At 66.4% G+C, this 19,683-nt stretch overlaps 2 protein-coding genes and 1 long non-coding RNA gene across 3 annotated transcripts in view; 2 read left to right on the top strand and 1 right to left on the bottom strand.

Annotated features, from left to right (window-relative positions):
- Positions 1-15: 15 nt before the first annotated feature.
- Positions 16-5,170, bottom strand: EIF1AD (eukaryotic translation initiation factor 1A domain containing). Its single transcript, XM_054808370.1, has 6 exons — positions 5,022-5,170; positions 4,805-4,898; positions 4,191-4,299; positions 1,818-1,926; positions 1,358-1,402; positions 16-320 (listed from the first exon to the last, which is right to left on the bottom strand). Exons 2-6 carry the CDS (start codon positions 4,889-4,891, stop codon positions 74-76), a joined length of 597 nt encoding a protein of 198 aa, XP_054664345.1. The 5' UTR covers positions 4,892-4,898; positions 5,022-5,170; the 3' UTR covers positions 16-73.
- On the top strand, positions 231-793 carry LOC129198767 (uncharacterized). The gene is made up of 3 exons (XR_008574526.1): positions 231-351; positions 448-552; positions 665-793. It is a non-coding gene; the product is annotated as an uncharacterized LOC129198767 (long non-coding RNA).
- A 653-nt stretch (positions 5,171-5,823) lies between the features above and the next one.
- The window catches only part of SF3B2 (splicing factor 3b subunit 2), a 16,522-nt gene continuing 2,662 nt past the window's right edge, over positions 5,824-19,683 (top strand). The window contains exons 1-16 of the mRNA XM_054808242.1: positions 5,824-6,011; positions 7,493-7,539; positions 7,670-7,747; positions 8,937-9,143; positions 9,731-9,790; positions 9,925-10,042; positions 10,154-10,248; positions 10,464-10,569; positions 10,664-10,746; positions 10,898-11,095; positions 12,746-12,883; positions 14,368-14,448; positions 15,386-15,613; positions 17,054-17,203; positions 19,050-19,139; positions 19,535-19,642. Coding sequence (XP_054664217.1) covers positions 5,867-6,011; positions 7,493-7,539; positions 7,670-7,747; positions 8,937-9,143; positions 9,731-9,790; positions 9,925-10,042; positions 10,154-10,248; positions 10,464-10,569; positions 10,664-10,746; positions 10,898-11,095; positions 12,746-12,883; positions 14,368-14,448; positions 15,386-15,613; positions 17,054-17,203; positions 19,050-19,139; positions 19,535-19,642 — 1,932 coding nt within the window. The 5' untranslated portion in view covers positions 5,824-5,866. The remainder of the gene's footprint in view (positions 6,012-7,492; positions 7,540-7,669; positions 7,748-8,936; positions 9,144-9,730; positions 9,791-9,924; positions 10,043-10,153; positions 10,249-10,463; positions 10,570-10,663; positions 10,747-10,897; positions 11,096-12,745; positions 12,884-14,367; positions 14,449-15,385; positions 15,614-17,053; positions 17,204-19,049; positions 19,140-19,534; positions 19,643-19,683) is intronic.

Raw genomic sequence — 19,683 nt, 5'->3', positions numbered from 1 at the left:
GTGTCACCGCCCGTGCCCGGTGCCACCAGCAGTCCTTTATTTGGGGGGGCAGCCCCAGGGGACACCCCCCCCCTCACTGGGGGGGGCACCGCGTGTCCCCACGGCCACCGTCCCCGCTGTCCCTTGGGTGCATCACGGCGTCATCGCTGTCACCCGCGGCGTCATTGTCACCCGCGGCGTCCTCGCTGTCACCCGCGGCGTCCTCATCGCCCGTGTCATCCTCGCTGTCGCCCGTGTCATCCTCGCTGTCACCCGCGTCCCCAACGGCCCCCGCCCGGTTGGTGTTGACGAAGAGCTCCCCGTCCCCGGGGGGGGGGTGGCTGCCTCGGGGACACGGGGGGGAGTCACACGGTGACACGGGACACGGTGACAGGGGGTCATACAGTGACACGGGACACGGTGAGGTCACACCATGACATGGGGTCACAGTGACATGGGGGGTCACAGGGTGACACGGGACACGGTGAGGTCACATGGTGACATGGGGGTCACAGTGACATGGGGGGTCACAGGGTGACATGGGGGTTACATGGTGACATGGGACACGGTGAGGTCACACGGTGACACGGGGTCACAGTGATGTGGGGGTTACACGGTGACATGGGACACAGTGAGGTCACAGGGTGACACGGGGTCACAGTGACATGGGGGGTTACACGGTGAGGTCACACGGTGACACAAGGGGGTCACACAATGACACAGGGATGATGCAGTGACACAGGATGTGGTGAGGTCACACAATGACACGGGGGGTCACACGGTGACACGGGACGCGGTGAGATCACGCAGTGACACAGGGTTACAGTGACACGGGACGTGGTGAGGTCACACCGTAACACGGGGTCACAGTGACATGGGGGGGTCACACGGTGACACAGGGTCACAGTGACACGGGACGTGGTGAGATCACGCGGTGACACAGGGTTACAGTGACACGGGACGTGGTGAGGTCACACCGTAACACGGGGTCACAGTGACATGGGGGGGTCACACGGTGACACAGGGTCACAGTGACACGGGACGTGGTGAGGTCACACGGTGACATGGGGTCACAGTGACACGGGGGGTCACACAGTGACACGGTGAGGTCACACCGTAACACGGGGTCACAGTGACATGGGGGCGTCACACAGTGACACGGTGAGGTCACGCAGTGACACGGGGTCACAGTGACATGGGGGCGTCACACAGTGACACGGGACAGGGTGAGGTCACACGGCGACACGGGGAGGGGGTGACGCAGTGACGCGCGTCTCGCTGTCGCGCCGGGTGACGGGGTCAGTGTCCCCTCGGCACCTCCCCCGCCTTGTCACTGACACCCCGATTCCCCTCCCCCACTCACCCCTCCCCCACTCACCCCTCCGGGGGGTTCGGCCGCTCCAGGGGGGCGAAAGCCTCGGGCCTGCGGGGGAGGGGGGCGTCAGTGGGGGGAGGGGGGACCCCGGGGGGGTGGGGGGGGGTCAGTGGGGGGAGGGGGGACCCCAGAGGGTGGGGGAATGGGGGTCAGTGGGGGGAGGGGGACCCCAGAGGGTGGGGGGGGGGTCAGTGGGGGGAGGGGGGACCTGGGGAGGAGGGGTGACCCGGGGGGGGTGTGGGGGAGGGGGGGGTCAGTGGGGGGAGGGGGGACCTGGGGAGGAGGGGGAGGGGTGACCCGTGGGGGGGGGTGTCAGTGGGGGAGGGGTACCTGGGGAGGGGGAGGGGTGGTCAATGGGGGAAGGGGGGACCCTGGGGGTGACCCTGGGGGAAGGGGGGAGGGGTGACCCGGGGGGGGGGTCAGTGGGGGGAGGGGTGACCGGGGGGTGGGGGAGGGGCCCTACCAGAGCCCCTGGCGCTGCAGGAAGCGGACGTGGGGGGGGAGGAGCACGAGGGACATCTCGGCCTTGACCTTCATCCCCTCCTCGATGGGGTCGACCAGCAGGAAGTCACCTGGGGGGGGGGGACAGGGGTCACCGGGGGTCACCAGGGGTCAATTGGGGTCACCAAGGGGGCAGGGGGTCACCAAGGGTCAATTGGGGGGGAGGGCAGGGGTGTGACACGGGTGTGACATCATCCCGGGGACACGGTGACAGGGGTCAGGGACGTCACCGCACATCAGGGACACGGTGGCAGCGCTGGGGGGGGGACAGGGGGGGACAGGGTGACAACGTCAGAGACAGGGTGACAACATCAGGGAGAGGGTGACAAAATTAGGAATGGGGTGACATCAGTGATAGAGTGACAACGTCGGGGAGAGGGTGACAATGTCAGGGAGAGGGTGACGACACTGAGAACAAGGTGACAATATCAGCGACAGGGTGACAAGACTGGGGACAGGGTGACAACGTCAGGGACAGGGTGACGACACTGGGGAGAGCGTGACAATGTGAAGCACAGGGTGACGATGTCAGGGAGAGAGTGACAATGTCAGGGACAGGGTGACAATGTCAAGCACAGGGTGACAACGTTGGGAACGGGGTGACGTCAGGGACAGGGTGACGACACTGGGGAGAGCGTGACGATGTGAAGCACAGGGTGACGATGTCAGGGACAGGGTGACAATGTCAAGCACAGGGTGACGATGCCGAGGACAAGGTGACAACGTCAAGCACAGGGTGACTGTTGGGAACAGGGTGACAATGTCAGGGAGAGGGTGACGACGCTGAGGACAAGGTGACAATGTTGGGAACAGGGTGACAAGACTGGGGATGGGGTGACAACATCAGGGACAGGGTGATGACGCTGGGGACGGTGACAACGTCATGGAACAGGGTGACAATGTCAGAGACAGGGTGACAAGACTGGGGACAGGGTGACATCAGGGACAGGGTGACGACGCTGGGGAGAGCGTGCCAACGTGAAGCACAGGGTGACGATGTCAGGGACAGGGTGACAGCGTCACGGGACAGGGTGACAATGTCAGGGACAGGGTGACAAGACTGGGGACACGGTGACAACGTCGGGGACAAGGTTGCAGCAATGACACCGGGAGGTGGCTGACGGCGACGGGGTGACAGTGGGGGTGACAGACGGGTGATGGGGGTGACAGACGGGTGACAGGGTGACAGTGCGGGTGACAGATGAGTGACGGGGTGACAGACAGGGTGACAGGGTGAGGGGGGTGACAGATGGGTGACGGGGTGACGGGGGGGTGACAGATGGGGTGATGGAGTGACAGTGGGGGTGACAGACAGGCGATGGGGTGACAGACGGGTGATGGGGGGTGACAGATGGATGACAGTGGGGGTGACACAGGTGACGGGGTGACAGTGGGGGTGACAGTGGGGGTGACAGTGGGGGTGACAGGGTGACAGTGGGGATGATAGATGAGTGACGGGGTGACGGGGGGGTGACAGATGGGTGACGGGGTGACAGACGGGTGATGGGGTGACAGTGGGGGTGACGGGGGTGACAGACGGGTGATGGGGTGACAGTGGGGGTGACAGACAGGTGACGGGGTGACAGTGGGGGTGACAGATGGGTGATGGGGTGACAGACGGGTGACGGGGTGACAGTGGGGGTGACAGATGAGTGACAGGGGTGACAGGGTGACGGGGTGATGGGGGTGACAGACGGGTGATGGGGTGACAGATGGGGTGACGGGGTGACAGATGGGGGTGACAGACGGGTGATGGGGTGACAGACGGATGACAGTGGGGGTGACACAGGTGATGGGGTGACAGTGGGGGTGACAGATGGGTGACAGGGTGTCAGTGGGGGTGACAGATGAGTGATAGGGGTGACAGACAGGGTGACGGGGTGACAGTGGGGGTGACAGACGGGTGACGGGGGACAGATGGATGACAGTGGGGGTGACAGATGGGTGACAGGGTGACAGTGGGGGTGACGAGGTGACGGGAGGGTGACAGATGGGTGACGGGGTGACGGGAGGGTGACAGATGGGTGATGGGGGTGACAGAGGGGTGACAGAGGGGTGACAGTGGGGGTGACAGGTGACAGACGGGTGACAGTGGGGGTGACAGACAGGTGACGGGTGATGGGGTGACAGATGGGTGATGGGGGTGACAGGGGGGTGACAGACGGGTGACAGTGGGGGTGACAGACGGGTGACAGGGTGACAGACGGGTGACGGGGTGGCAGATGGGTGATGGGGGTGACAGGGGGGTGACAGATGGGTGACGGGGGGTGACAGACGGGTGACGGGGGGTGACAGGGGGGTGACAGATGGGTGACAGTGGGGGTGACAGTGCCACCTCTCTTGATCCAGATGTGGCGGCGGAAGCGGGGGGGCATGCTGGCCAGGAACCGCGTCCCCTCGGCCGTCTCCACCTCGTGCAGGTTGTTCCCCGGCGTCCCCAACACCTGGGGGGGGGGACACGGACATGGGAGGACACAGACACGGGTGGGGGGGGGACAGACACGGGGGGGTGGGGGTCAGGGCCACCCCACATCCCTCTGTCCGTGTCTCCCCCCCCCTCCCCAGCCAGGGACCGGGCTGTCCCCCGGGGTGTCCCCTCAGTCCCGCCCCACACCCCCCGTGTCCCCAGACCCCCCCCGTGTCCGTGGGGTCCCCCTGTGTCCCCAGCCCCCCTCCCCCCATGTCCCCAAGCCCCTTTCCTGCCCCCCCCTTGTCCCCACGACACCCCTCCGTGTCCGTGTCCCTCCCTGTATCCCCGTGTATCCCACACCCCCCCCCGTGCTCCTGTCCCCCCCACGCGTGTCCGTGTCCTCCATATCCGTGTCCCCCCCCGTGTCCGTGTCCCCCCCCGTGTCCCCTCCCCCCCCCTTCCCGGTCTCCATGTCCGTGTCCCCATCCCCCCTCACCCGTGTCGTCCCCCCCCACCCGTGTCCGTGTCCCCGCCCCCACCCGCACGATGCGCTGTCGCGGGGCCGGCAGCACGCGCTCCTCCAGCAGCTCCCGCACCACGTGCTTCCGCTTGGTGGCGCGCGACATCCCGGCGCTACGGCGACAACCGGAGAGGGGGGAGGGGGATGAGGGACCCGGGTGTCCGGGTCCGCCCCTCCCCCCCCCCCTCCCGGTGCTGCCCCTCCCCCCACCCCGAGGGGGCGCGGGCGCCGCTCACCTCGCTCCGGTACTTCCGTGTGCGCGCGGCGTCACTTCCGGGGAACGGCGGCAGCGTCCGCGCGTCTCTATGGTGGTGGTGCCGGAAAGGGCGGGGCCTGCGTGGGGGGACACGCCCCCTTTGGGGAGGGGCTAAGGGGAGGGGCCCTCTCAGCGCCTGAGGTTGCCCGGTGGGCGGGGCTATGCAAATTAAGGGGTGGGTCACGGCACTGGAGATGCAAATTCGGTCCGGCGCGTGGAAAGGCGGTGGGCGGGGTTATGCAAATTGGGGGTCCGGCGGTGGGTGGAGCCATGCAAATGAGCCGGCGCGGTGTCCCGTAGTGGGCGGGGCTATGCAAATAAAGAGGGCGTGGCCTGGGGGGCCGCAGGCTGACTTAACGGGAGCCCACCGCTGTGACGTTACTTGGGGGGGGTTGGGGGGGGGGTTGCTGCGATGTCACTGCCAGGAGAGCTCGGGAGGGCGCCGCCGTGACGTCATCAGCACCCGCTGAAGGCGCTACCTGTGACGTCACTGCCACCGCGGCCTACGGGCCGCTGCCTCCTTGGCGACCTCACTCTCCTCCGCTTGACGTCACTTTACGCCCCTGCTGCATAGCGCCGCGCGCCGTGACGTCACGACGCCTCCAAGACGCGCCCCGCCCCCCCACGTCCCCGCCCCCTCCCCGGAGCGCAGCGTGAGGCGGCGGGAGAAGGGGGCGGTGCCGAGCGCTGATTGGCCGGACGGAGCGCTAGCGTTGATGATGATTGGCTGGACGGAACGCGAGCTCTGATTGGCCCGACCGAGCGCGGTCGCTGATTGGCCGGGCGGCTCGTGCGCGGCGGCGTCGCGCGGGGCGCTGAGGGAAGATGGCGGCGGAGCGGGCGGAGGCGACGGGCGGCGGCGGCGGCGGCGGCGCCGGGGGGGGCGCGGGGGGGGAGATGCCGCCGTACGCGGGCTGGGCCCCGGCGGAGCTGCAGGCCACGCTGGCCGGGATCGGTGCCCCGGCCCAGGGTGCGCCCGGGGAGGGGAGGGGCGGGGCGGGGACCAGGCCGGGGGGGGGGCACTGAGGGGTATTGGGGGGCGATTGGGGGAAATGGGGGTGCTGGGGGGTCCCTGGGGTAATTGGGGGGGCTGTTAGGGGGAGTGGGGGTGCTGGGGGGTCCCTAGGGGTGATTGGGGGGGCCCTTAGGGTGAATGGGGGTGCTGGGGGTGCCTAGGGGTGATTGGGGGGGCCCTTAGGGGCAATGGGGGTGCTGGGGGGGGCCTAGAGGTGATTGGGGGGGGCGATTGGGGGGAATGGGGGTGCTGGGGGGTCCCTAGGGGTAATTGGGGGAGTCCCTAGGGGTAATTGGGGGGGTCTTTAGGGGGAATGGGGGTGCTGGGGGGTCCCTAGGGGTAATTGGGGGGGCCCTTATGGGGAGTGGGGGTGCTGGGGGTCCCTAGAGGTAATTGGGGGGGTCCCTGGGGTAATTGGGGGGGTCTTTAGGGGGAATGGGGGTGCTGAGGGGTCCCTAGGGATAATTGGGGGGGCCCTTAGGGGGAGTGGGGGTGCTGGGGGGGTCCCTAGAGGTAACTGGGGGGGGCCATTAGGGGCATTGGGGGGGCCCTTAGGGGGAGTGGGGGTGCTGGGGGGTCCCTAGGGGTAATTGGGGGGGCCCTTAGGGGGAATGGGGGTGCTGGGGGTCCCTAGAGGTAATTGGGGGAGTCCCTAGGGGTAATTGGGGGGGTCTTTAGGGTGAATGGGGGTGCTGGGAGGTCCCTAGGGATAATTGGGGGGGCCCTTAGGGGGAGTGGGGGTGCTGGGGGGGTCCCTAGAGGTAACTGGGGGGGGCCATTAGGGGCATTGGGGGGGCCCTTAGGGGGAGTGGGGGTGCTGGGGGGGTCCCTAGGGGTAATTGGGGGGGCCCTTAGGGGGATTGGGGGTGCAGGGGATTCTCTAGAGGTAACTGGGGGGGCCATTAGGGGCATTGGGGGGACCCTTAGGGGGAGTGGGGGTGCTGGGGGGGTCCCTAGAGGTAATTGGGGGAGTCCCTAGGGGTAATTGGGGGGACCCTTAGGGGTGCTGGGGGGTCCCTAGGGGTAATTGGGGGGGTCTTTAGGGTGAATGTGGGTGCTGGGGGGGTCCCTAGGGGTAATTGGGGAGGTCTTTAGGGGGATTGGGGGTCCCTTAGGGGGATTGGGGGGGTTGGAGAGGGAATGGGGGTAATTGGGGGGGCCCTTGGGGGGGGTTGGAGGGGTCCCTAGGAATAACTGGGGGGGCCCTTAGAGGGAATGGGGGTGGGGGGAGTCGCTAGAGGTAATTGGGGGGGTCATTAGGGGGATTTGGGGGGTCTGTAGGGCTAATTGGGGGGGCCCTTAGGGAGAATGGGGGGCCCCTTTGGGGGTGCTACAGGGAGTTGGGGGGGTCCCTGTGGGTAATTGGGGGCGGGGGGAGGCTGAAATGCTTGGGGGGTAAAATTTGGGGGTTCCCTAAGCCCCCCCATTCCCCGCAGGGACCCGGGAGGAGCTGGTGGAGCGGCTGCAGGCGTACACCATGCAGGTGAGCCCCCCCACCCCCCAAGGGGGGACCCCCACATTCCGGGGTGGGGTTGGGACCCCCACATCCCCCCAGAGTTTGGGGGGGGGGGTGGGGGTGTCCCCTGACTGGGTGCCCCCCCCCCCCCCCCCAGACGGGGATCGTCCTGAGTCGCCCCGTCCTGCGCCCCGAGGAGGGGGACAAGGCCGCCCAGCCCCCGCTGCCCGCTCAGGTTTGGGGGGGGCTTGGGGTGCAGGAGGGGGGTTTTGGGGGTGCCTCATTATTGGGGGGGTAGGGGGTGCTGTTGGGGGGGTAGGGAGATCCTTGGGGTGCTGTGCGGTTATGGGGGGGAAATGGGGTGCTGGGGGGGGGGGGGAATGGGGTGTTGGGGGGGGCAGGACCCTCCCCAGGGTGGCTGGTTTGGGGGGGGGGCAGCGGGTGCTGGGGGGGGTAGGATGCCCCCCAGGGTGCCAAATTTTTGGGGTGGGGTGGGCAGTGGGTGCTATGGGGGGGTAGGACGCCCCCCGGGGTGCCAAATTTTTTGGGGGGGGGGGCAGCGGGTGCTATGGGGGGGGTAGGACACCGCCCAGGGTGCCAGATTTTTGGGGTGGGGTGGGCAGCGAGTGCTATGGGGGGGTAGGATGCCCCCCAGGGTGCCAAATTTTTTTGGGGGGGGGGGGCAGCGGGTGCTATGGGGGGGGTAGGACACCGCCCAGGGTGCCAGATTTTTGGGGTGGGGTGGGCAGCGGGTGCTATGGGGGGGGTAGGATGCCCCCCAGGGTGCCAAATTTTTTTGGGGGGGGGGCAGTGGGTGCTATGGGGGGGGTAGGATGCCCCCCGGGGTGCCAAATTTTTTGGGGGGGGGGGCAGTGGGTGCTATGGGGGGGGTAGGATGCCCCCCAGGGTGCCAAATTTTTGGGGTGGGGTGGGCAGTGGGTGCTATGGGGGGGGTAGGATGCCCCCCGGGGTGCCAAATTTTTGGGGTGGGGTGGGCAGTGGGTGCTGGGGGGGGTAGGACGCCCCCCAGGGTGCCAGATTTTTGGGGTGGGGTGGGCAGCGGGTGCTATGGGGGGGTAGGACGCCCCCCAGGGTGCCAAATTTTTGGGGTGGGGTGGGCAGTGGGTGCTATGGGGGGGTAGGATGCCCCCCAGGGTGCCAGATTTTTGGGGTGGGGTGGGCAGTGGGTGCTGGGGGGCGGTAGGATGCCCCCCAGGGTGCCAAATTTTTTGGGGGGGGGGGCAGTGGGTGCTATGGGGGGGTAGGACACCCCCCAGGGTGCCAGATTTTTGGGGTGGGGGGGGGGTAGCGGGTGCTGGGGGGGGTAGGATGCCCCCCGGGGTGCCTAGTTTGGTTTTGGGGGGACAGTGGGTGCTATGGGGGGGTAGAATGAACTCACCCACCCATGCCCCGCCCCCCCCCAGCTGCCCGGCCTGCCCCTGCAGCACCCATTGGTGCCCCCTCCCCCGCCGGGGCTGGGGCTGAGCTACGGTTTGGGGGTGGGGGTGCCCCCCCCGCCGCCCCCCCCCGGGCTGCGGGGGCCGGGGGCCGAGGGGCTGTCGGAGGAGGAGCGGCTAACGCTAGCCCAGCAGCAAGCGGCCCTGCTGCTGCAGGAGGAGCGGGCCCAGCAGGTGGGTGGGGGGCACCCATGGGTGGGGGGGCACCCATGGGTGGGGGGAGGCTGAGGGGCGCCCCGAGGAAGGAAGGGGTTGGGGGGTACTGGGGAGGTTTGGGTCGGTTAAGGGGCTGGGGGAGGGGGGCACCCATGGGTGGGGGGGGGTGGTTTGAGGGGGGGAGGCAGCACTTGGGGGATGCACCCATGGGTGGGGGGGGGCACCTGGGGTTTGGGGGGGGTCTGGGTGAGGTAAGGGGCTCACAGGAGGTTTTTTGGGGGGGAGGCAGCGCTTGGGGGATGCACCCATGGGTGGGGGGGGCTGGAGGAGTCTGCGGGGGTTAAGAAGGTTTTCAGGGGGTGGTGGGGGCACCCATGGGTGCTGGGTGGGGCCTTCTGGATACAGGGAGTAACCTGTGGGTACGGGGGGGGTTCTGTTGGCACGGGGGGCACCCGTGGGTGCTGGGGGGATGCTGTAGATATCGGGGGCACTCATGGGTGCTGTGGACACAGGCAGCACCCACGGGTGCTGGGAGGGCTGCAGGAGGGGTGTCAGCACCCATAGGTGCCCTGACTCGGTGTGTTGTGTCCCCCCCCCTCCCCCAGGGCCAGCACCCATTTGGGGACAAGGCCAAGGAGCAGGAACTGCTGGAGCAGCAGAAGCGGGTGAGGACAGGGGGCACCCACGGGTGCAGGGAGGGGAGCGGGGACACCCTTGGGTGCACGGCTTGGTTGAGGAGCCCCTGTCACCCATGGGTGTCCCTGTGCTGTGCGCGTGTGTCGTCCCCCCCCCCCCTCAGGCAGCGGTGCTGCTGGAGCAGGAGCGGCAGCAGGAGATGGCCAAGCTGGCACCCGCCGTGCCTCGGCCCCCCCCCGACGTGGCACCCATGGGTGCCCGGGCCCCTCTGCCCCCCCGAGGTGAGTGTCACCAGCCCCCGGGGTGGGGGGAGGGGACACACACGGACACCGCTGGTGGCCCCCGCCCCCCCCCCCCCCCCACCTTAACGTCCCCTTTCTGTCACCCCGCAGGCAGCACCCCCATGGGCGCACCCATGCCCGGGGTACCCATGGGTGCTCCCCGTCCTCGCGGCCCCCCGCCGCCACCCGGGGAGGAGAGTCGAGAGGTGGGTGGGGGGGGTCGCTCCCCGCGATGGGTGGGGGTGCCCTTGATGGGTGGGGGTGCCCCGGGACACCTGGGTTTCCTGGGGGAGGGGGTGTCCCAGCCCCTGGGTAACCTTGGGGTGGGGGGAAGGGTCCTTTTGGGTGCTCAGGGTGGGGGTTGGGGGTCTCCCGGACGCCTGGGTCCCCTGACACCCACCCTGTCACCCCCACCCTGCAGCCGGACGACCCGACCGTGGGCCCCAAGATCCCGCAGGCGCTGGAGAAGATCCTGCAGCTGAAGGAAATCCGGCAGGAGGAGCTGATCACCGTGCCCGGGCTCTCGGGTGAGCTCACCCAGCACCCATGGGTGCTCCTGGATGGAGGGGCAGCACCCAGACACCCTGACCCCCACCCACCCGTTCCCCCGTGTCCCCGCAGCCGAGGACGAGATGGAGACGGAGCCGCGGGCGTCGGCATCGGCCTCGGAGGCGGAGGAGGACGCGGGGCTCTCCAAAAAAGAGGTGGGGGGGGGCGGCACCCACCCACGGTGTCACCCAAGGGTGGCTGGAGCTTCCTGAGGGTTTTGGGGGGAGTGGGGGGCACCTTAGGGTGCCGGGCCACCCTCGGGTCACCCCACATCTCATTTGTTTTGTGTCTTCCCCCCCCACCTAGCGCAACCGCAAACGCCGCAACCGCAAGAAGAAGAAACGGGGTCGGGCGGGGGCGCGGGAAGGGGCGCCCCCCCCAACCCGGGGGGACCCCGAAACCCCGGGGGACGCCCTGGCCGTGGAGATCGAGTACGTCACCGAGGAACCCGAGATCTACGACCCCAATTTTGTCTTTTTTAAAAGGATTTTTGAAGCTTTTAAGGTACTTTTTTTTTTTTTTTTTAGGGGAGAGGGGGCACCCATGGGTGCTGGGGAGGGAGGTGGTAGCATTTTGGGGTGTCCCTGGGTGCCCCGCGGGTGCATCCGTAGGCGACAGTTTCATTTTAGGAGGAGTTTTGGTGTCTTTAAGCTGCAGGGACGTAGCACCCATGGGTGCTGGGGGGGGGTGGGTAGCAGCACCCTGGGGTGCTCCTGGGTGTCACCCACCTGCACCCTTAACTGAGAAATTTTCTCTTTTAGAGAAGTTTTTGTGGTTCTTAAGGTAGTATCCAGGTGGGGGGGGCACCCATGGGTGCTAGGAGGGGTTAGCAGCACCTTGGGGTGTCCCCCGGGTGCACCCGTAGGTGACAGATTTCTTGGGGGTTTTTTGGTGCTTTCAAGGTGGCACCCAGAGCGGGGGCACCCATGGGTGCTGGGGGGAGTGGCAGCACCTTGGGGTGTCCCCCAGGTGCACCCATAGGTGACAGATTTCTTGGGGGTTTTTTGGTGCTTTCAAGGTGGCACCCAGGGCGGGGGCACCCATGGGTGCTGGGGGGAGTGGCAGCACCTTGGGGTGTCCCCCAGGTGCACCCATAGGTGACAGTTCCGTTTTAGGAGAATTTTTGGTGCCTTTAAGGTGGTACCTGCACGGAGAGTGGCAGCACCCTAGGGTGCTCCTAGGTATCACCCGGCTGCACCCGTAGGTGACACATTATTTTTTTTTTAGGAGAATTTTTGATGCTTTTAAAGTGGCACCCAAGGTGGGGGGCACCCATGGGCGCTGGAGGGGCTGATAGCACCTTGGGGTGTCCCTGAGCATCATTCAGTTGCACCCACAGCTGATAAATTTTTTATTTTAGGGGAGTTTTTGGTGCTTTTAACGTAGCACCCTGGTGGGGGGCACCCATGGGTGCTGGTGGGGTGGCAGCACCTTGGGGTGTCCCTGGGTGTCACTTGGCTGCACCCGTAGGTGACAGATTTTCTCTTTTTGGGGGGGGGTTGATGCTTTTAAGGGGGCACCCAGTGGGTGCTGGGGGGGAGGGGGGGGTAACAGCACCTCAGGGTGTCCCCTGGGTGCGCCCATAGGTGACAGATTTTCTCTTTTAGGGGAATTTTTGATGCTTTCAAGGTGGCGCCCAGGGTGGGGGCACCCAGTGGGTGCTGGGGGGGGGGGGGGGTAACAGCACCTCAGGGTGTCCCCTGGGTGCGCCCATAGGTGACAGATTTTCTCTTTTAGGGGAATTTTTGATGCTTTCAAGGTGGCGCCCAGGGTGGGGGCACCCAGTGGGTGCTGGGGGGGGTGTGTGATAGCGCCTTGAGGTGTCCCCAAGTGTCACCCAGCTGCACCCCAGGTTGATAAATTTTTTATTTTAGGAGAATTTTTGATGCTTTTAAAGCGGCGCCCAGGGTGGGGGGGCACCCATGGGTGCGGACACCCATGGGTGCTGGGGGGGGTGCGTGTGATAGCACCTTGAGGTGTCCCCAAGTGTCACCCAGCCGCACCCCAAGTTGATAAATTTTTTATTTTAGAACAATTTTTGACGCTTTTAAAGCGGCGCCCTGGGTGGGGGGGCACCCAGTGGGTGCTGGGGGGGGGGAGGGATGGATGGCAGCACCCTAGGGTGTCCCTGAGGGTGTCACACCCCCCCCCCAGCTGACAGACGACGTGAAGAAGGACAAGGAGAAGGAACCGGACAAGACGGATCGGCCCGAAAGTGCCACCGTCCCCAAAAAAAAGGGTTTCGAGGACGGGCACAAGGGCAGCGAGGACGACAGCTCCGAGGACGAGCAGGTGACAGCGGGGGGGGGACGGGGGGGGACACAGCGGGGGGACGGGGGGGACAGCGAGGGGACGGGGGGGGACACAGCGGGGGGACGGCGGGGGGACGGGGGGGGGACACAGCAGGGGGACGGGGAGGGTGGCGGCGCTGGAGAAGGGGGGGGGAGAAGGGGACGAGGGGTGGCAGCGGGTGCTGGTCAGGGGTGGGGGGGGACGGGGGGGGACGGGGTGTCCTGGGGTGACAGGGGGGTGCTGGGGGGGGTCCTGGGGTGGGGACAGGGGTGACGGGGGGTCCTGGGGTAACAACAGGGGGGGGCCTGAGGTGACAGGGGGGGTCCTGGGGTGAGGACAGGGGTGACGGGGGGGTTCTGGGGTGACAGGGGGTCCTGGGGGAGAGTCCTGGGGTGCAGACAGGGGGGTCCTGAGGTGACAGGGGGGTCCTGGGGTGAGGACAGGGGTGACAGGGGGTCCTGGGGTGACAGGAGGGTCCTGGGGTGAGGACAGGGGTGACGGGGGGGTTCTGGGGTGACAGGGGGGTCCTGGGGGAGGGTCCTGGGGTGACAGGGGGGTCCTGGGGTGCAGACAGGGGGGTCCTGAGGTGACAGGGGGGTCCTGGGGTGAGGACAGGGGTGACAGGGGGTCCTGGGGTGACAGGAGGGTCCTGGGGTGAGGACAGGGGTGACGGGGGGGTTCTGGGGTGACAGGGGGTCCTGGGGGAGGGTCCTGGGGTGACAGGGGGGTCCTGGGGTGCAGACAGGGGGGTCCTGAGGTGACAGGGGGGGTCCTGGGGTGAGGACAGGGGTGACAGAGGGTCCTGGGGTGACAGGAGGGTCCTGGGGTGAGGACAGGGGTGACGGGGGGGTTCTGGGGTGACAGGGGGGTCCTGGAGTGGGGACAGGGGTGACAGGGGCATCCCAGGGTGGGGACAGGGGTCCTGAGGGGACAGGAGGGTCCTGGGGTGGTGACAGGGGCGACAGGGGGGGTCCTGGGGTGACAGGGGGGTCCTGGGGTGACAACGGGGGGGGTTCTGGAGTGGGGACAGGGGTGATAGGGGGGTCCTGAGGTGGGGACAGGAGTGACGAGGGAGTTCTGGGGGGACGGGGGGTCCTGGGGTGACAGGGGGGTCCCGGGGTGGGGACAGGGGTGACAGTGGTAGTCCTGGGGTGACAGGGGGGTCCCAGGGTGGGGACAGGGGGGGTCCTGGGGTGACGGGGGGTCCCAGGGTGAGGACAGGGGTCCTGGGGGGAGTCCTGGGGTGACAGGGGGGTCCCAGGGTGGGGACAGGGGGGGTCCTGGGGTGACAGGGGGGGTCCCAGGGTGGGGACCGTCCCTGGGGAACCAGTGGGGACGTTGGCGTCCGAAGGGGCTCTGGGGTGGGTGCTGGGTGCCGGGGACGCGGCGGCTGGGTGCCGTCAGGGCCTGGCAGCAGCCAGGGGCCACCCAGTGGGTGCCCACCCCCCCCCAACTGACGTCACCCCATGGGTGCCCCCCCCCAGGAGAAGAAGCCGGAGGTGCCCAAACTCTCCAAGAAGAAGCTGCGGCGCATGAACCGCTTCACCGTGGCCGAGCTGAAGCAGGTGACGACCCCTCGGTGCCGCGTCCCCGTCCCCAGGGTGCCCCGGTCGTCACCCTGCACCCATGGAGTCCCAGGGAGAACACCGAGCACCCCAGGGTGGTGGCACCCAGAGCTGGGGACAGCGGCGATGTGGGACACTGTGTCTCCCTTGGGTGGGGATACCTGAGGTGCCCCGGGGCGGGACGTGGGGACACCCCTGTGCCCGCCTGAGGGACAGTAAGGTCCCCTGTGCCACCCCGGGGCTCTGCGTGCCCACCCAGGGAGCCCGCAGGGGACAGTGGTACCACCCTTGGGTGCTGGGTGTTCCCTCTGAGAGCGTCCCGGGGACTCTGGTGACACCCTGGGGTGCCCAATGTTCCTCTTGTCACCCCGCCAGTGCCACCCTTGGGTGCTCGGTGTCCGCTCTGAGAGCCTCCTGGGGACGCTGGTGCCACCCTGGGGTGCCCGGTGTTGCCCTTTTCACCCCACCAGTGCCACCCTGGGGTGCCTGCACCCAACTGTGAAGCTCACTGGGGACACTGGTGCCACCCTGGGGTGCCCGGTGTTGCCCTGGGGACAGTAGTGCCACCTTGGGAATGCTGGTGCCACCCTGGGGTGCCCAGTCTTCCCCTTGTCACCCCACCAGTGCCACCCTGGGGTGCCCTGACATCCCTGGAGACCTTCCTAGGGACACTGGTGTCACCCTGGGGTGCCCGATGTCCTCCTTGTCACCCCACCAGTGCCACCCTGGGGTGCCCTGGTGTCCCTTGAGACCCTCCTGGGGACACTGGTGTCACCCTGCGATACTCTCGTACCCAACCACGAAACCGAGGCCCCTGGTGCCACCTTGAGTCCCCCAACGCTCCCCTTGTCACCCCTCTCAGGACCCTCAACGCCACCTTAGGGTGCTCTACTCCTCCTCCCTGCCCCAACCCAACAGCGTCCCCTTGTCCCCGCAGCTGGTGGCCCGCCCAGATGTGGTAGAGATGCACGACGTGACGGCACAGGACCCCAAACTGTTGGTTCACCTCAAGGCCACCCGTAATTCGGTGCCCGTACCCCGACACTGGTGCTTCAAGCGCAAGTACCTGCAGGGCAAGAGGGGCATCGAGAAGCCACCCTTCGAGCTGCCCGACTTCATCAAGCGCACCGGCATCCAGGAGATGCGCGAGGCCCTGCAGGAGAAGGTAGGACGTCCGTGGTGGTGTCACCTCGGGGTTGGGGGCGGGAAAGGAGCTTGAAAGGATCTGGGTGCCCGTCTGGGGATTTGGGGAGGTGGTAGGTGCTTCTCAGGGGCTTTTGAGGACATCGTGGTTGGGCGGCTGGGGCTTTGGGGATGTCGTGGTTGGGCATCTGGGGCTTTGGGGACGTGATAGGTGCCCATCTGGGGCTTTCAGGACATCATGGTCAACATCTGGGGTTTTGGGGACGTCATAGGTGCCCATCTGGAGATTTGGGGACGTTATGGTTGGGCATCTGGGGCTTTGGGGACATCATAGACGCTCATCTAAGGTCTTTGGGGACGTTATGGTTGGGCATCTGGGGCTTTGGGGATGTCATAGGTGCCCATCTGGGGCTTTCAGGACATCATGGTCGGGCATCTGGGGTTTTGGGGACATCGTAGGTGCCCATCTGGGTCTTTGGGGATGTCATGGTTGGGCATCTGGGGTTTTGGGGACATCGTAGGTGCCCATCTGGAGCTTTGGGGATGTCACGGTTATTTGGGGCTTTGGGGATGTCATAGGTGCCCATCTAGAGTTTTGGGGACATCATGGTTGGGCATCTGGGGCTTTGGGGACATCGTAGGTGCCCATCTGGAGCTTTGGGGATGTTATGGTTGGGCATGTGGGGCTTTGGGGACATCATAGGTGCCCATCTGGAGCTTTGGGGATGTCATGGTTGGGCATGTGGGGCTTTGGGGACATCGTAGGTGCCCATCTGGGGCTTTGGGGATGTCATGGTTGGGCATCTGGGGCTTTGGGGACATCGTAGGTGCCCATCTGGGTCTTTGGGGATGTCATGGTTGGGCATCTGGGCCTTTGGGGACATCGTAGGTGCCCATCTAGGGTTTTGGGGACATCGTGGTTGGGCATCTGGGGCTTTGGGGACATCGTAGGTGCCCATCTAGGGTTTTGGGGACATCGTAGGTGCCCATCTGGAGCTTTAGGGACGTCATGGTTGGTTATTTGGGGCTTTGGGGACATCGTAGGTGCCCATCTAGGGTTTTGGGGACATCATGGTTGGGCATCTGGGGCTTTGGGGATGTCATAGGTGTCTGCATGGGGCCCTAGGTGCTCCTCTGGGGACATCAGAGATGGAACTTTGCGTGTCTCCCTGGGGTGCTGGGGGGGCTCTGTGTGTCCCACTGTGTCCGTGGGGTGTCAGGGCCACCCCGGGAAGCTGCGGGTGCCCCTGGGGACAGCGACCGAGCTGTCACGGCTGGGGACACGTACACACTCTGGCCATCCCCCAGTCCACGATGGAGAAGCTCCGCCTGCTCCTCCCCAAGTTCTTTAGGCATCTCGTGGGCATCCCTAGGACTATTGGGGACGCTCCGGGTGTCCCCGAGGGTGTTGGGGACGTTCTGGGTGTCCCTAACGTGTCCCCAACGCCCCTCCACCCCTCAGGAGGAGCAGAAGACGATGAAGTCGAAGATGCGGGAGAAGGTTCGTCCCAAAATGGGGAAGATCGACATCGACTACCAGAAACTGCACGACGCCTTCTTCAAGTGGCAGACCAAGCCCAAGCTGACCATCCACGGGGACCTCTACTATGAGGTGGGTGCCCCCCCACCCATGGGTGCCCCCATCCACCCCTGACGGGCTCCTGTCACCCCCCCAGGGTTGGGGTGAGGAGGTGTCACCTTTGGGTGGTGTCATCATCTCCGCCTGGCGGGGGCTTGGCACCCAACTGGGGGGCTCGTTCCCCTCTGGGTGCCCCCACCCAGCACCCAGGTGGGGTCCCATCCCTGTCCCCGTGTCCCTTGGGGGTGTCCCCATTGTCCCCTGTGATGGTGTCACCCTGTTCCTCAGGAGTGTCCCCATGTCCCCCTCAATGATGCCACCTTGTTCCTCTGGTGGCGTCCCCATGTTCCTCAGGGCTGTCCCTGTGTCCTCTCTGACGGTGGTCCCGTGTCCCTTGGGGGTGTCCCTGTGTCCTTCGAGTGTCCCCATGTCCCCCATGATGGTGTCACCCTGTCTCTCAGGAGTGTCCCCATGTCCCTTGAGCGTCCCCATGTCCCCTCTGACGGTGGTCCTGTGTCCCTTTGGAGCATCCCCGTGTTCTTCGAGTGTCCCCAAGTCCTCCGTGATGGTGTCCCCGTGTCCCTCAGGGGTGTCCCCATGTCCCCTCTGACCATGTCCCCATGTCATCTCTGATGGTGTCCCCATGTCCCTTCTGATGGTGTCCCAACATCTCTGAGGCGTCCGCACGTCCCCTCTGATGGTGTCCCCATGTCCCTCGGTGGTGTCCCCACATCTTTTGGGGCTGTTCCCGTGTCCCCACGTCCCTCGGGGGTGTCCCCATGTCCCCTCTGATGGTGTCCTGCTGTCCCCACGTCCCCTCTGATGATGTCCCCATGTCCCTCGGTGGTGTCCCCACATCTTTTGGGGCTGTTCCCGTGTCCCCACGTCCCTCGGGGGTGTCCCCATGTCCCCTCTGATGGTGTCCTGCTGTCCCCACGTCCCCTCTGATGGTGTCCCCATGTCCCTCGGGGGTGTCCCCACATCTTTTGGGGCTGTTCCCGTGTCCCCATGTCCCCTCTGATGGTGTCCTGCTGTCCCCACGTCCCCTCTGATGATGTCCCCATGTCCCTCAGGGGTGTCCCCACATCTTTTGGGGCTGTTCCCGTGTCCCCATGTCCCCTCTGATGGTGTCCTGCTGTCCCCACGTCCCCTCTGATGATGTCCCCATGTCCCTCGGTGGTGTCCCCACATCTTTTGGGGCTGTTCCCGTGTCCCCACGTCCCTCGGGGGTGTCCCCATGTCCCCTCTGATGGTGTCCTGCTGTCCCCACGTCCCCTCTGATGATGTCCCCATGTCCCTCAGGGGTGTCCCCACATCTTTTGGGGCTGTTCCCGTGTCCCCATGTCCCCTCTGATGGTGTCCTGCTGTCCCCACGTCCTCTCTGATGGTGTCCCCATGTCCCTCGGTGGTGTCCCCACATCTTTTGGGGCTGTTCCCGTGTCCCCATGTCCCCTCTGATGGTGTCCTGCTGTCCCCACGTCCTCTCTGATGGTGTCCCCATGTCCCTCGGTGGTGTCCCCACATCTTTTGGGGCTGTTCCCGTGTCCCCACGTCCCTTGGGGGTGTCCCCATGTCCCCTCTGATGGTGTCCTGCTGTCCCCACGTCCTCTCTGATGGTGTCCCCATGTCCCTCGGTGGTGTCCCCACATCTTTTGGGGCTGTTCCCGTGTCCCCATGTCCCCTCTGATGGTGTCCTGCTGTCCCCACGTCCCCTCTGATGATGTCCCCGTGTCCCTCGGGGTGTCCCTCTGTCCTTCTGGCAGCGTCCCCCTCTCCCTCGTGCTGTCCCCGTGCCACCCCGTGCCATCGCGTCCCCCCACTCCTGTCCCCGGTGTCCCCCCCCACCCTGGTGACACCCCGTCCTTGTCCCCGTCCCCAGGGGAAGGAGTTTGAGACGAGGCTGAAGGAGAAGAAGCCGGGTGACCTCTCGGATGAGCTGCGCATCGCCCTGGGCATGCCCGTGGGGCCGGTGAGCCGGGGCACCCATGGGTGCTGGGGGGGGGGCACCCATGGGTGCTGGGGGAGGGGGGCATCGTGGGGTGGAGGGAGTTGTGTGTCACCTTGGCACGCCCAGGGAGCACCCATGGGTGGTGGTGGTAGGGGGACGCCCTGGGGTGGGGGGAGCTGTGCGTCACCCTGGGCATGGTGGGGAGCACCCGTGGGTGGTGGGGGCACCCATGGGTGGTGGGGGCACCCAGGCTGACTGGGAAGGTTAAATGGGTGCCGTGGCGGGGGGGGGGGGTAGGTACCCATGGGTGTCTGGGGTGCACCCAGAGTCGGGGGGTACCCGCTGCCTGGCTGAGGGGCTAGGTGGGTGCCAGGGGGCACCCATGGGTGCTGACCCCCACCCCGCGGTGCCGGCAGAACGCGCACAAGGTGCCCCCACCCTGGCTGATCGCCATGCAGCGCTACGGGCCCCCCCCCTCCTACCCCAACCTCAAGATCCCGGGGCTCAACTCCCCCATCCCCGAGGTGAGGGGGGGCTGGGGGGGGCAGGGGGACCAGGGAGGGGG

The sequence above is a fragment of the Grus americana genome, chromosome 35 (genome assembly GCF_028858705.1).
Source record: "Grus americana isolate bGruAme1 chromosome 35, bGruAme1.mat, whole genome shotgun sequence".
In the NCBI taxonomy this organism is placed as follows: Eukaryota; Metazoa; Chordata; class Aves; order Gruiformes; family Gruidae; genus Grus; species Grus americana.
The sequence above is the reverse complement of the archived record's forward strand: the minus strand, read 5'-3'. Positions and strand labels throughout refer to the sequence as shown.